Source organism: Rhinolophus sinicus, chromosome 5 (assembly GCF_057876585.1).
Source record: "Rhinolophus sinicus isolate RSI-liver-muscle chromosome 5, RSI-T2T, whole genome shotgun sequence".
NCBI lineage: Eukaryota > Metazoa > Chordata > Mammalia > Chiroptera > Rhinolophidae > Rhinolophus > Rhinolophus sinicus.
Genome location: NC_142505.1, coordinates 108,147,902 through 108,161,100, shown reverse-complemented (window position 1 = coordinate 108,161,100; position 13,199 = coordinate 108,147,902). Strand labels below are relative to the sequence as shown.

The 13,199-nt window shown below is 56.2% G+C and overlaps 1 protein-coding gene across 4 annotated transcripts in view; it reads left to right on the top strand.

Annotated features, from left to right (window-relative positions):
* The window catches only part of CYTH3 (cytohesin 3), a 63,453-nt gene that overhangs the window by 46,789 nt on the left and 3,465 nt on the right, over nucleotides 1-13,199 (top strand). For all 4 annotated transcript variants that reach the window (XM_074313938.2, XM_074313939.2, XM_088798783.1 and 1 more), the window contains 8 exons: nucleotides 4,541-4,659; nucleotides 5,102-5,182; nucleotides 6,415-6,527; nucleotides 6,711-6,859; nucleotides 7,102-7,213; nucleotides 12,486-12,562; nucleotides 12,657-12,728; nucleotides 12,814-12,968. In XM_074313938.2, coding sequence (XP_074170039.2) covers nucleotides 4,541-4,659; nucleotides 5,102-5,182; nucleotides 6,415-6,527; nucleotides 6,711-6,859; nucleotides 7,102-7,213; nucleotides 12,486-12,562; nucleotides 12,657-12,728; nucleotides 12,814-12,968 — 878 coding nt within the window. The remainder of the gene's footprint in view (nucleotides 1-4,540; nucleotides 4,660-5,101; nucleotides 5,183-6,414; nucleotides 6,528-6,710; nucleotides 6,860-7,101; nucleotides 7,214-12,485; nucleotides 12,563-12,656; nucleotides 12,729-12,813; nucleotides 12,969-13,199) is intronic.

Sequence of the window (13,199 nt, the reverse complement as noted above, 5' to 3'; positions counted from 1 at the left end):
TTTTAAATATTAGTTATTAGTTCATTTGACAACTTACTTGTAATTATATTGCTCAATAGAAGCAGACGGCACATGTTTGCTTTAGGTGGGAAAAATTTATCAAAATTCTCTGCTTTTGTGGACTGGGCGATAGCACTTGTTTTAGTCAGCTTGGACCGCCATAACAAAACACCACAGACTGAGGGGCTTAACCAATAGAAATTCGTTTTCCCACAGTTCTAGAGGCTGGAAGTCTAAGGTGAGGGTGCCAGCAGGGTCGGGCTCTGGAGAGGGCCCTCTTTGTGGCTGGCAGATGGCCGTCTTCTTGCTGTGTCCTCACGGCAGGTGAGCAAGCCCTCTGGTGTCTCTTCCTATATGGACAGTAATCCCAACAGACCAGAGCCCTGCCCTCGTGACCTCGTCTAACCCAGGTCACCCCCCGAAAGACCCGTCTCTTCATACATTGCTTCAACTCACACATTTTCAGGGGATGCAGGTTCAGTCCATAACAGCACCAATGATCTCACATGCTTCAGACATAATTCAAAATTGCATCTCCCCCCCACCCCTTGTGCCTGTTAAACCATGTGACATTGTGAAACGCAATGCTATGTATTGTCAGCGTAAATACACTGTTTCAGGCTAGAAGGATGTTAAGTCACAGAGCGGTGACATTTGGAGTAAGGACCTTTGCTTTGTTCAGGTGCATTAGATACCCAGAAGTAGCACTTGGATTTATAAATGAAAGAGGAAAGATGGATTAGCTCAGGGAAGCTGAAAACACTCTACAGCCTCTCCCTTGTATTTCCAGTTTCCTAGAAGTGCCTTTAAAAATATAATAGATAAATCTATAAAAAGCAGGAGTCCCTTCAGTGGAGTAGAAATTGAGGAATCTCCGAAAGACACCATGAATGAGAGCCTGAGGCCCATGCAGGAAGGGACAGCAGTGCCAGGGCTTGACACGCTCAGGGTCTGCGGTGTGGGGTAGAGGCCCGCAGGGACATCCAGACTGTCCACCCTTTGCTGCACCCTTTGCTGAGCTTGCACTGAGCAGTAGTGTGTGCCCCCAAGTGGGAGAAGAATGGGGGGGCACTTAGCTCATGAAAACAGGCTGCGCCATGGGCAGCTGGCATCATGGGGAGGAGGAGCCGGAGGAGGAGAAACCTGCCCCCAGAGACCAGCTGCTGAGCACCCACCCACCTGGCTGTGTGACCTCCTCCGCCAGGTCCCTGAAGGCAGCTACTGTAAACTCCAGAAACAGACGGCATTCAGTTAGGCTGCGGAGAATCTTAGGACAAAGACGCGTACCTAACCAGGAATCACCAAACGTACGAGGAGACTGACATGAAAGAGACATGAAACTCAACAAACAGAACTAACACTGGAGGAAACAGACATAATAGAAGCAGTAGAAGGAAACACTAAAAGTAGGATATTTTTAGATATTATAAATATCACCAAAGAGATATGGTAGGATGTTCCTTATCTATGATACAAAAACAGGGAGTTGTAAAAACAATTCAAGGAAATAAAAAACTGTGACACGTAAACACCTGAGAGCCGGGCTGTAAGCTGGAGAGGACTCAGCTGAAGACTGCATTCGTGAGCTGGAATTTAGAGCTGGATAATTCTCCCCGTAGTTTTGCACAGAACCCCAACGAGACATGGAAGATGGGTCCAGCAGTTCAAATTTTGCCTAATAGAAGTCCTAGAAGGAGAGAGAAGAAAATGGAGTGGAGGAGATATTTCATAGAAATATTGGGATATTTCAAAACTAGATTAAGATAAAACTCTCAGATTCAAAAGGCTCCAATGCCAAGCTCCACAATTTTTTTTAAAAGACCTATATGTACATATATTGAGTGAAATACTAGGAAACTTGTGGATGAAGAGAAATCCACGAAATTTCCAGGAAGGAAATACCAGATTCTCTAAGAACAAGAATCGTAAAAAACTTGTTCTCAGCAACGCCGAGTCAGACAGTGGGGAGACTGCTTCCCAAGGTCTGTGGAGAATTGACAGAAGTTACCCACTGAGACCTTCTGTGATCTGCAGAAGCTGAGTGATGGGAACAGTCCACCTCTAAACCAGAAATGAATCCAAGGGTCAGATGCTGGATAAAAAAGAAGCCAGCAGAACTGACGGTTACATCTGAAAGACTGATGGTTGAAGGAATATTTTTAAAATGAAAGTCTCAGGTTATCTGAACATATAAGTAGCCAGGGGGAAAGGAAGGAGGGAAGTGAAAGTCGGCTAAAGTTTTCTGGATGTTGATAGATGAAGGTAAGTTTAAGACTTGTTAGAATTGTAAGAGTAACCAGTAAAACTAGCACTAAAACAGGATTTCTAAATTATTAGTGTTTACCTAGTAGATTCATTTCCTGCAGCTTCTGTAACAGATGACCACAAACTTGGTGTCCTAACACAACAGAAGTTGAATCTCTCCCAGTCCGGAGGCCAGAGGCCAAGATGAAGGTGTGGGCAGGGCGGCTCCTGCTGGAGGCTCAGGGCAGGGAGCTCCAGGCCTGTCCCACTTCTGGTGGCCGCCAGCAGCCCTGGCGTTCCTTGGCTTGTGGCCACACCAGTGCAGTCGCTGGCCTCCCTGTCACGTGGAGTGTGACATCTCCTCTTCTGTCTCGTACAAGGACATGTGCCACTGGATTTAGAGCAGGTCTACTTCTGGGTCCATCGTCCTCTGCTTCTGCCTGTTTCACACCCCAGACACAGTCCGGTCTCCTTCTAAGCCTTTCTCTTTGCCGCTGGCTTTTGGCTTCGTCTTCTCTTCTGGTCCCTGGCCTGGGCTCACCCCAGTGGCTCCATGTTTCCCATGACCAGCGCCTCACGCAGTCTCACAAAGGGAGCTGCAGCTTCACCTGGTGCCTCTTCGACCTTCCGTGTGAAGCGCAGAAGAGAGAACCTTGCTCAGAGCCTGTTTTCTCATATCCTTGGATGTTGTTTCATAGACTCTCCAAGATGCTCGCTGGTGTTTGGGGGCATTGAATTTTAGAGCAGGTCACGAGCATGCAGAGGAACTCATGGCAGCCTCCGCCTGTCCCATTCAGTTCTGGGGCATGGCCGGGGCCTTGTGACCACAGAGTTCTTGCAACGCGTCTGTAGACAGCTGGAGGGCTGGACAGGTGCAGGGCCCGCTAGAGCCATGGCCCGGCCAAGGGTGCGCATCCACTGCCCAGGACAAGACGTGCGTGGGGAGCGCGTAGGGCGCCCGGGGCGTCTCCTCCTAGGGTAGATTCTACTCCATCTCCATGGACTAGTGTTGCCTTTTCTGAAACTTTACATTAATGGAATGAAAATATACTCTGAGTCCTTTTACTCCGTGTCACGGCTGTCAGATGCATCCATGCTGTTGAGTGTTTATTCCGTCTCTTTGCTGTACAGTCTTCCATCATAGGAATATACCAGTATGCATTTATCTGCTCTCATACTGACTGACTGCTGGGTTGTTCCCAGTTTCTAGAAATTCTAAAGGAGGATGCTGTGGACACTCATGCATTTTAAAAACTCTTCAGCTGGACCATGGCCGGGAGGGAGCTCTGGTGACACTGAGAGCTTCAGCTGGAAGGTCATCTCTGAACTTGTAGAAACAGCCTGAGGCAAATTGAGGACAGAATTCCCTCTTCCCTTCCAAGCTTTGCCAATGTGTATTTTGAAACCAGCTCAGTAGCTGTGTTGGGTTGGGTAAAGTTCTGCTGTTCTGAGGAGTTCTCATGAGACAGCACAGCTCGTCCTGGCCAGGACAGCCCCTGCAGCGTTTCATTCAGAGACGGCGGCTGCGCTCTGTTGGTCCTTCATGCGGCCTGGATTCTGACTGCCTTAAGCTCAGTGGCATTGTAGTCAGGTGACGAGTTTAGTCACAGGTGCCAGTAAACCCCAGGAGGATCGCTCACACGAGGGGACTGGCGTCTCGCCCAGCAGAGGTGGCTGCGGGGTGTCGGGGGCCTTTCCCTCGCACCATAGCTGGTGGGGCTCTGATCGTCACTTCTGCATTCAGGCAGGAAGGAGGAGCGGGGAGCATTGTGTGCTCACGGGTCCCCTTTATCAGGACACCAGCAGCTTTCTCCAGTCCTCCCCACGGACCTCGGTCCGACCAGAACTGTGTCACAAGGTCGTTTCTAGTTGCATGGGAGGCTGGGAAAGTGATTATGTAGTGGGGGAAGGGAAAGGGAGCGGGGGCTTGGGACCCAGTCCCGGGCTGGCCACCCTCGGAGGACGTGTTTCCCTCAGACACCACAGCTCCGTCCCCTGAGCTTGGGAAATTTGGTGTTATTGTCACTGCTGCCTTCATGGTCGCTAATGACCACTGAAAACAGTTTGTTCAACAACCTGTTTGTCTTTCGGCCTGTTCAATGGCCAAGAGGAATGAAGAGGCATGAGTGTGCTTTTCTTTGGTGGGTCAGTGTGGTGTGGTCTTGAGATGCAGATCGTGCTGCTGTGTTGTTTGTGTGCAGACCACAGCATCATTACACGCGCTGTATTTCTGTCCCTAAAGAAGGAGACTGGGTGGCCCCCCTACACTTACTTCCTTTCTCGTGTTCATCTTCAGGGAATTCAGTTTCTCATAGAAAATGACCTGCTGCAGAGCTCCCCAGAAGACGTGGCCCAATTCCTGTACAAAGGAGAAGGCCTGAACAAGACTGTCATCGGGGACTACCTGGGTGAGAGGTAGGTTAAGGCCAGTGAGCGGCCTGCCCTCCATTGCAGGGTCTGTCACCCACGGAGGTGCTTCACCTCGGAGCTCGGAAGTGCCCCGTCAGGTGGCAGCCATGTGAGCGCCAGCCTCACAGGTGGTTTGAAGATGGAGAGAATACGCAGGAACCACTGGGGCAATGCCTGACAGCCCAGCACGCGGGTGCTCGGGTGTCGGCCGTGGAGGCTGGTGTTTGGGGTCTTAGGACAGTCTCTCAGCCTGACTTAACCAGTGTGGAGTCGTCAGTACTCTGTGAAGTCTCCTTCGCACTAACCTGCAAACAGATGTACTGGGAGAGTGTCTCAGCTTTCAGGCACGCGAAACTAAAAACCACAAAAATTGGCTCTAGAAAGTGTCTGTCTTAAAATGACTGCAGTCGTCTCCATGGGCTGTGAAACACCCTCCCTTTCTTTCTAGGGATGAATTTAACATTAAAGTTCTTCAAGCTTTTGTTGAACTCCATGAGTTTGCTGATCTCAACCTTGTACAAGCGTTAAGGTGAGTGTTTCATCAGGTGCTGTTAGAGAGGAAGGGGAGGCAGGAGGAGACTCAGGGAGTGCTGCCCACACCTGCAGACACTGACGCCCCTCATTTCAGGTGGTCTCTCCAGTGCTGCGGGCACCGGGAACCGAGAGATGGGCACAGCTCATGCTGGCGGCTCATGCTGGCTTCGCTGGGCGGCTGGTTCTGTGTTCTGTTCCCGGTTCCTTGCTGTCTTTCACTTTAAATGAGATGGGGCAATTGCGTGCGGGCTTCCTTCTCTCTGTTGTGGCCTGGTCTCAGTGCTGTCCAGGCACAGGCCTACTTCCTGCCTCGTTTGGCCTCAACGCTAACCGTGTGGACACCCACCGTGTGCCAGGGAGGGTATGGACTTCCTGCCCTTGGAGGCCATCCCAATCCCAGTCTTGTCTGGGTAAAGCCAGGTATCACTGATGTGATCGGGGTGACAGCCCTCCAACCCCCCAGTGATGCTGGGGTCTGGGGTATAGGGGCCACATCGTCTGCTCGAGCCCCCTCCTGGACCACGGAGAGGCTCTGCTTTCCATCCCAGCCAAGGCACCAATGGCTGCACCCCAACCTGGGCTGCGCTGGCTCTACGTCTGGTCTGGGTCACCAGGAGTCTGCGGGGTCCCTGCTGTGAGCGAGCCCCCATCTGCTTTGCCCCAGCACAAGCCTCTCGTCCGTCGCTCGTGGCCATCCATCCCTTGTGGCTGTCCATCAGCCGCAGACCGGAGTGTGGCTGCGTTGCTCTCTGAGTATCATTGCCTGGTGCTCAGCAGCTAGTCTGGGCTGAAGAACGCACTGCCCTCTGGGAGTCCTGCAGCTGGGAGTTGGGGGTTTCAGATTCAGGTTTTGAAAACTCTCGGGGTCTGGGGGTGAGTCCATGTGTGGTCATGGCGGCCAGGATTCCATTCCTTTTGGCCAGTCTCTCTGGCCTGGAGCCACAGGGGTTCCTGACTGGCTCCTGCAGGTGACAGCGTCTGGCAGGGGGCTCCTTGCTGCAGCGCTGCTCAGTGGGTCCTTGGCTCTGCCTGACCCCAGCTCCCTGTCATCCCTGTGCCTCGTCCCCCATCTCAGCGGGAGGGCTGTGGCACTCAGCCCGGAGCAGGGGCCTCTGCATGGCTGAGGCGCCGTGGAGGCGGCTTCACTCACCTGCGTAGCTGCTCCTAGCGCCCCTCCTGGGCAGGCTCGTGCGGCCAGGACCACGGAAGCTGCCTTTTGTTCTCCAGGCAGTTCCTGTGGAGCTTCAGGCTTCCCGGGGAGGCGCAGAAAATCGACCGCATGATGGAGGCGTTCGCCTCCCGCTACTGCCTGTGCAACCCTGGCGTCTTCCAGTCCACAGGTTAGTGGCAGCTGTGGCCCAGCACTTGTCCCTGCTCGGGGCCCAGATGGCCAGGCCTGCTGTCCCCCGCCAGGTGTCCCCAGGGCTGTCCACCCCGTGCACGCAGGTCCCCTCTGAGGTGGTGACCCCAGGCCAGTTTCTCAGCACGGCAGCTGAGCGCCCCCTGCCCTCTGCCCCTTTCAGACACGTGCTACGTGCTGTCCTTCGCCATCATCATGCTCAACACCAGCCTGCACAACCACAACGTGCGGGACAAGCCCACAGCCGAGCGCTTCGTCTCCATGAACCGTGGCATCAACGAGGGCGGGGACCTGCCCGAGGAGCTGCTGCGGGTGAGCTGCTGCTGATGCCGCGCCCCTTGCGCTCCCTCCTCCTCGGTCCCTCGCTTGTCCTCGATCCTCGGGCTCAGGTTCTGCCTGTGAGTGCCGGCAGCACCAGCTCATTGATCTGACAGCATCTTGAGCAGACCTGGGACCCGCTGAGCTGGGCGCTGACGCCGCCCTCAGCCTCAGGGGAGCTGGGAGGACGCTCGCCCCCCCTCGGTGTCCCTGAGCTGCTGCCGTTGTCCTCGCAGAATTTGTACGAAAGCATTAAGAATGAGCCGTTCAAGATCCCGGAGGACGACGGCAATGACTTGACACACACGTTCTTCAACCCTGACCGCGAGGGCTGGCTCCTGAAGCTGGGTGAGTGGCGCCGGCGGGCGGGACTGCACTCCAGGCCCCCAGCCCCACAGAGGCTCCCGCCGAGTGCCCTCAGTTCCTGTAGCCAAGGCCCCTGACCGAGGCAGAAATGTTAGGAAAGAGGCCGTTAGGAAAGGCCACTCTCGGTAGCGGGCCACATGTCCCAGATTCGACGGCCGCTTCATTGAATCACACCCTGTCTGCCGTAGGCCGTCCTGGCAGTGTCCATGGCAGAGAGTACTGCCCAGGCTGCACGAACGTCCCAGAAAAGCATCAGTGTCCAGATAGACCCCAGGCAGCTCTGTGTACGAGAAGCAGGTGCCTTTGCCTCGAGAACCTGCGTGCCTCTCGTGCTTTGGTGTGGCTGATTTTTGATGAGTGGTTTAAATGTGCCTTCTTGTTGTTTTCCTTCTGCCTGTGGCTCCCACCTTTCTGTTCTGTGACGGGCTGCCCCTGCTTGTTCTGCGTTAGGAGGTACGTACCCGGTGCCCCAGCTGCTCATTCCTCTCTCGGTCTCTGTCCCTGTTCATGTGTGTCAGGCTCTGATGTGTGGCCGCCATTCATCTGACCCGTGTGGCTTTGGACCGGCTGGGTTAGCTTCCTGTGGGGGGCAGCAAATGTGACAGCCACACTCAGGCTGGGCAGGAGCGTCTGAGTGCCAGCCTTTCTGCGCCCAGACCAGAAGCGCATGGGCATGCCGTGTGGGAACGAGCCTGCCCCCGTCTGGGCTGGAGCAGCAGTAGGAGGGCTGACGACAGCTCCATTCCCGCTCATCACCAGCCGCCCCTCAGACTAACCAAGCAGCGCATGTTTCACCCATGGAGAGTCCAGAATGCTTTCAAGTCTTCCTAACCATTGACAAAGAAATAGAAGAGCTTTATCTTTCCTGGGCAATTTTAGAAGTTGCTAGGGCTTTTTTGACTGAGGGTGAAGGGTTGGGGTTTCTTCCTTTCTGTGACATTAGTGCCTGTGAGCTGTGACAGCCATGTGTCATCCACGCACTCTGAGAATGGATTGTAAGAGCCAAGGCTGACGAGAATTCTGATGGTTGTGTTTCCAATCCAGGGAGGATAAGACACGGGTGTAGTGACTGTGTGGTAGGCGGGTGCATGACACAGGCCCACTCTTCTGATTTGGGGTCTTGCTCTGGCTTTTCTCTGGCTATGTTGAGGTCTGGGAGAGTTCTGGATCTTTGCCTAAAGACCCAGCACCATAGCCTCGCACTTGAATGCCTGCGTGACCTTTGAGATGCACCAGACGTTTAGATGCCATCAAACCTGCGGTCCTGGGCGAGGGCAGGAGGAAGAATGCTTCCAGAACAGCAGCACTTGGGCCCTTCCATTCCTGCATTGCCAGCGCAGGCCTGCCTGCTAGCTAGTGTGACCTAGTGCCAGCAGGGATGTGGCTGCCGCTAAAGATGACAAAATGAGAAGGAAAGGCTCAACTGGGCTTTTTTCCAACCCGTTTTTGGGTTGAGCAGATAAGTGGCCATGCACTCCTAGGAGCTGCAGAGCTGGGCGCTGAGCGGGGGCCCGGGGGGTAGCAGAGCTGGGCGCTGAGCAGGGGCCAAGGGGTAGCTGAGCTGGGCGCTGAGCGGGGGCCCGGGGTAGAGCAGAGCTGGGCGCTGAGCGGGGGCCCGGGGTAGAGCAGAGCCGGGCACTGAGCGGGGGCCCGGGGTAGAGCAGAGCTGGGCGCTGAGCGGGGGCCCGGGGTAGAGCAGAGCCGGGCGCTGAGCGGGGGCCCGGGGTAGAGCAGAGCCGGGCGCTGAGCTGGGGCCCAAAGGGTAGCCAGGAGGCCTGGAGTCTGCTCCTTCTGTGCTCCCTTGGCCACGCACACATGTCCATGTGAAGGGAAGTCGTGTCCCTGGTGTTCTTGTTAGAAACCACAAAGCTAGTGATGGTGGCACTGTTCAAACCTCAAGCCCACTGGCCAGGTGACAGCTGGGAGCTGCCACCCCCTAGAGTCCCAGCAGCCTGTGTCCACTCTCTTCTCAGAGCTGTTACTGTCCAGAGAGCAGATTTCCCAGTGGCTGGCAGGCTGGTCTCTCCAGAGCCCCTGCCCTGCCTGGCAGCATCAGCCAAAGCCCGGAGGCACGTCTGCCCACAGGCCTTCTCCCGACCGTTTTGACATTGGCCTGGCCACTAGCGACCGCTGGTGGGTGTGGGTCTCTGAGGGCCGAGGCAGCGGTCCACGTGCTGGAAGCCACTGCTGCAGACGCGTCAGGCTGGCTCGGGTGCGTTCCTGCACGACTCGGCGCCCCCACCCAGCATGCGTGGCCTGGACACAGGCTTTTCCAGAGGCACATGAGACAGGTGTAGGGACAGTGTGTGCTTCATGCACACGCTCATGTAGGAACGGAGGTTGCAGTGTGACCTTGTCTCTCGTCCTAACTTAGTCTTGAGAGCAGGTGGCCTTCCGCAGGCCGGATGCTTTGCTAGCGCCTAGGTACGTCGGAGTGGGTATAATGCTCGGCAGGTAAACAAACACCTGCAGTGACTGAGTTTTGAGAACGAGTCATTTGTGTTAAAGAACAGAAGTGTGGGTCAGAGTTGACCTGTCGTTCAGAAAAAAGTACATGTAGCAAGTGTGTGTAGCATGTGCTGTGCGTGTGTGTGTGGGGGTGTGTGCGTGCGCATGTGCCTGGTAACAGCCTGAAAAGAGTGAGACATTTACAGAGAAAGTGGAGAAGCTGAGCTCCTTGCTGCAGGCATGAGGGGTGGTGCCTGTGCATGTGTCCGTGTCCTGAAACTCAGCGAGAAACGTGCGTGAGCAGAGCCTCTGGTCTCCCTGCAGCAAGACCTGCTGTGGCTCCGAGACCAACGGTGTGACCCGACCCCTGCGGTACCTGCCTGTGTAGCTGAAAGTGCGCCTGGGGCTGGGCTGGGCTTAGGGGCGGCTCGGATGACGCATGTCAGTCTAGCTGCCCGCAGCCGCCGGCTCCCTTTGACCAGGGGTGGGGCTCCCTGCAGTCACACCACTGAACTTGGGAGCAGGGGGGCAGCAGCCTAGGCACAGCGCTGAGAGGCCTTCCTGGCAAACCCGTTTCCGTGGCAGCTGGTGACACAGGGTTGGTGACAGGCATGGGGCGTGGGTGTGAGCAGAACACACGGCCGCCTAACAATCCAGGAATGAGCACAGAGAAGGGCAGGCACTGGACAGATGGACAACGCAGGGGCTCCCGGGAATCGGCTCTGAGATGTGCTGTGGGCTCAGCTGAAGGACGGTGCCGGGAGGGACACTGAGGCTGAAGCCAGCTTGGCGGCTGGGAGCAAAGGCCAGGGCCCGGTGAGGGGAGCCAGGAGGCCCTGGGCCAGGCCGTCTGCAGGGTTTGGGTCCTCGGCTGAGCGCTGAGAGAGTGGGCTTCGGGCGGTGAGAGCGGTCAGTGTATTTTTTCAAAAGGTGCCTCTGGCTGCTGTTTGGAGGACAGTGGTGGGACGGGCACAGCGGCAGGAGGTGGCAGCCTGGCCCTGGGCCAGTGTAGCTGGATAAAGGCCTTCTGTGCCTGGAGAGAGTCAGCCTTGTCCCCTGTCACTGGAGGACTTTGGGTCCCTGCCTCTGCCAGCTCAGAGCTGCCTCGAGGGCTTCCTGGGACCCCTGTGTGAACTTGGACAGCAGAGGTGGAGGAATGAAGTGAGAGCTGAGACCCAGGTTGCTAGTGTGGGGGTGGCTTCTTCTTGAGCTGGGGCTTAAAGGGGGTGAAGCAGAGGCTGTGGCGAGTGGGGAGCAGAGGATCCCGGGGACGCTGAGCGCACCTTGATGAGGCTCCGCGCAGGGGCTTGGGGAGCAAGAGCCCAGCCTGGGGTCAGAGACGTGGGGGGAGGGGATTGGGCGCTAGGCCAAGAAAGGCTTAAGCAAAGGCCCTGGGGCACAAAGGTATGAGCTGGGGTCGGGCTTGGGGTCTGAGGGCAGTGGAGGGCACAGCAGAAATCTCGGAGAGGCAGGTGGCCAGATCCTTTGGACAGGGACCGGAAGCGGGGAGGGGAGTGGGGTGGGAATGTGTCAGGAAGAAGGGGAGACACAGCCAGACCGTCCTTCATGGCCTGGCTGAGCCTCCCTCGCCAGTGCCTCGCATACCTGGACTCTCAGAAGGACAGGTGTCTGATCTGTGATGCAGGCGTGAGAGGTCCCTGGGCGGTCTCCAAAGGGCCTGTCCAGTGGCACCAAATTCCAGCAGTCAGGGTTCCTTCCCACTCCGAAGCCGGGCGTTTCCCCTGCCCGGACCTCTGCAAACATCAGAGGCTGGGGAGCCCTCGTGCCTCAGTCCTGGGATGACCTGGGAGTTGGCAAGTGTCCCCCTATGTTGCCCGTGACCCGCACGGCCTTTCCTTCCCTCATCCCGTCTCCACACCTCCATACAGGGCTGGCGTATGGGGTCCGCAGCCCCAGTGGTCACCTGTTTACATGTATGTTGTAGAGAAAGGTGGGCCAGCTCACCCCTCAGTGTCACCATTGTCACCTAGGAAGCAATGGGGCAGGAAGAGCCACTTGCTACCTTGTGTCCATGTATCGCTTCAGTCGATTATGATGTGCATTTTTCCATTTTAATTTTGTTTTTTAAGCTTTGTCAGAAGCAGGGGCTATAATTTGAAGCCAGTTTGTCTCTGCTGAATATTTAAGGGTAGAAAAGATTTTCTCTTCTGTAGTAGAAGTAGACGTAGGTGAGGTGTGTGCATGTGTGTGTGTGTGCGCGCACGCGCTTACATGTGTGTCCCAGATCTTGTTAAGAGATTAGTTCAATCTAATAATTCCCCGGGCCAGAGTAAGTGATTCTGATGGGTCCCAGACCCCCCCCCCCCCCCCAGTCCTCGGTAATGTGATCAGGGCCCTGACGTAACAGGATTAGTCCTGGACAGACGGGAAGCAGCACTGACTTCATCCTGTGGTCATTTCCATGTGGGGAAATTAAGCCCATTCATCACGCCTGACTTCCGGGAGGCAGATTTGGAGAGCGATTGAGTTGTCGAGGTGCCCCAGGTGGCCATGGAGAGGTTGGGGTGCATGCAGGGCCCTCGCAGAGCACTGCGCCATGTGCCCACTTGTCGCCAGGTGGGCAAGCCCTGAATGGCCCAGTTCACATGGCTTGGCGGACTCAGCTAAGTGTTGGGCAGACTGTCGAGAATTTTCACAAGGAAGGAACCTTAAAACCAAGCTTGGCTCCCGGTGGCATTTCTGAAAAGATAACACAGTAATGTGTGTAGGCCCGAGGACCCTGCCCTTTTGGGCCCGGGCTCCCTGCCAGCCCCGGCTGTGGCTCACGGGGCCCCTCTGCTTTCAGGGGGGCGAGTGAAGACGTGGAAGCGGCGCTGGTTCATCCTGACCGACAACTGCCTCTACTACTTCGAGTACACGACCGTAAGTGAGGCGTGGGTCGCCTGGTCCCTGTCCGCCTCCGAGGGCCCGCCCATCAGTGACCCCCGTGAGGCTGGCTGTGTGCTCTCTCTCGCAGGACAAGGAGCCCAGGGGTATTATCCCACTGGAGAACCTGAGCATCAGGGAGGTGGAGGACCCACGGAAACCCGTAAGCTCCCTCCGGCCCTCCCCGCTGGTGGCCCCGGCATGAGAACCTCCTGGCCCTCGGTGACCGCCCCTCTCTGTCCCCCCAGAACTGTTTCGAGCTTTATAACCCGAGCCACAAAGGGCAGGTCATCAAAGCCTGTAAGACGGAGGCTGACGGCCGGGTGGTGGAGGGGAACCACGTGGTGTATCGCATCTCGGCGCCCAGCCCCGAGGAGAAGGAGGAGTGGATGAAGTCCATCAGGTGCGCCGGCCGGGGCGGGGCCGGGGGCGGCTGGTAACGACCTCAGGCCTCTCCTACGACTGCACGACCCCCTCCAGCAGTAACTGGCAGGAGACTTTACAAGATGCAGGTTTATTACTTAAAAGACCTGGAAATACACCGTGAGCTCGGGGGCGGTGGGGAGAGTGAGAGCGCACCTGCCACTGGGGGCTGCATTTACTGGGGTTGAGGGTGGAGGCCTCGGGTTTTAGG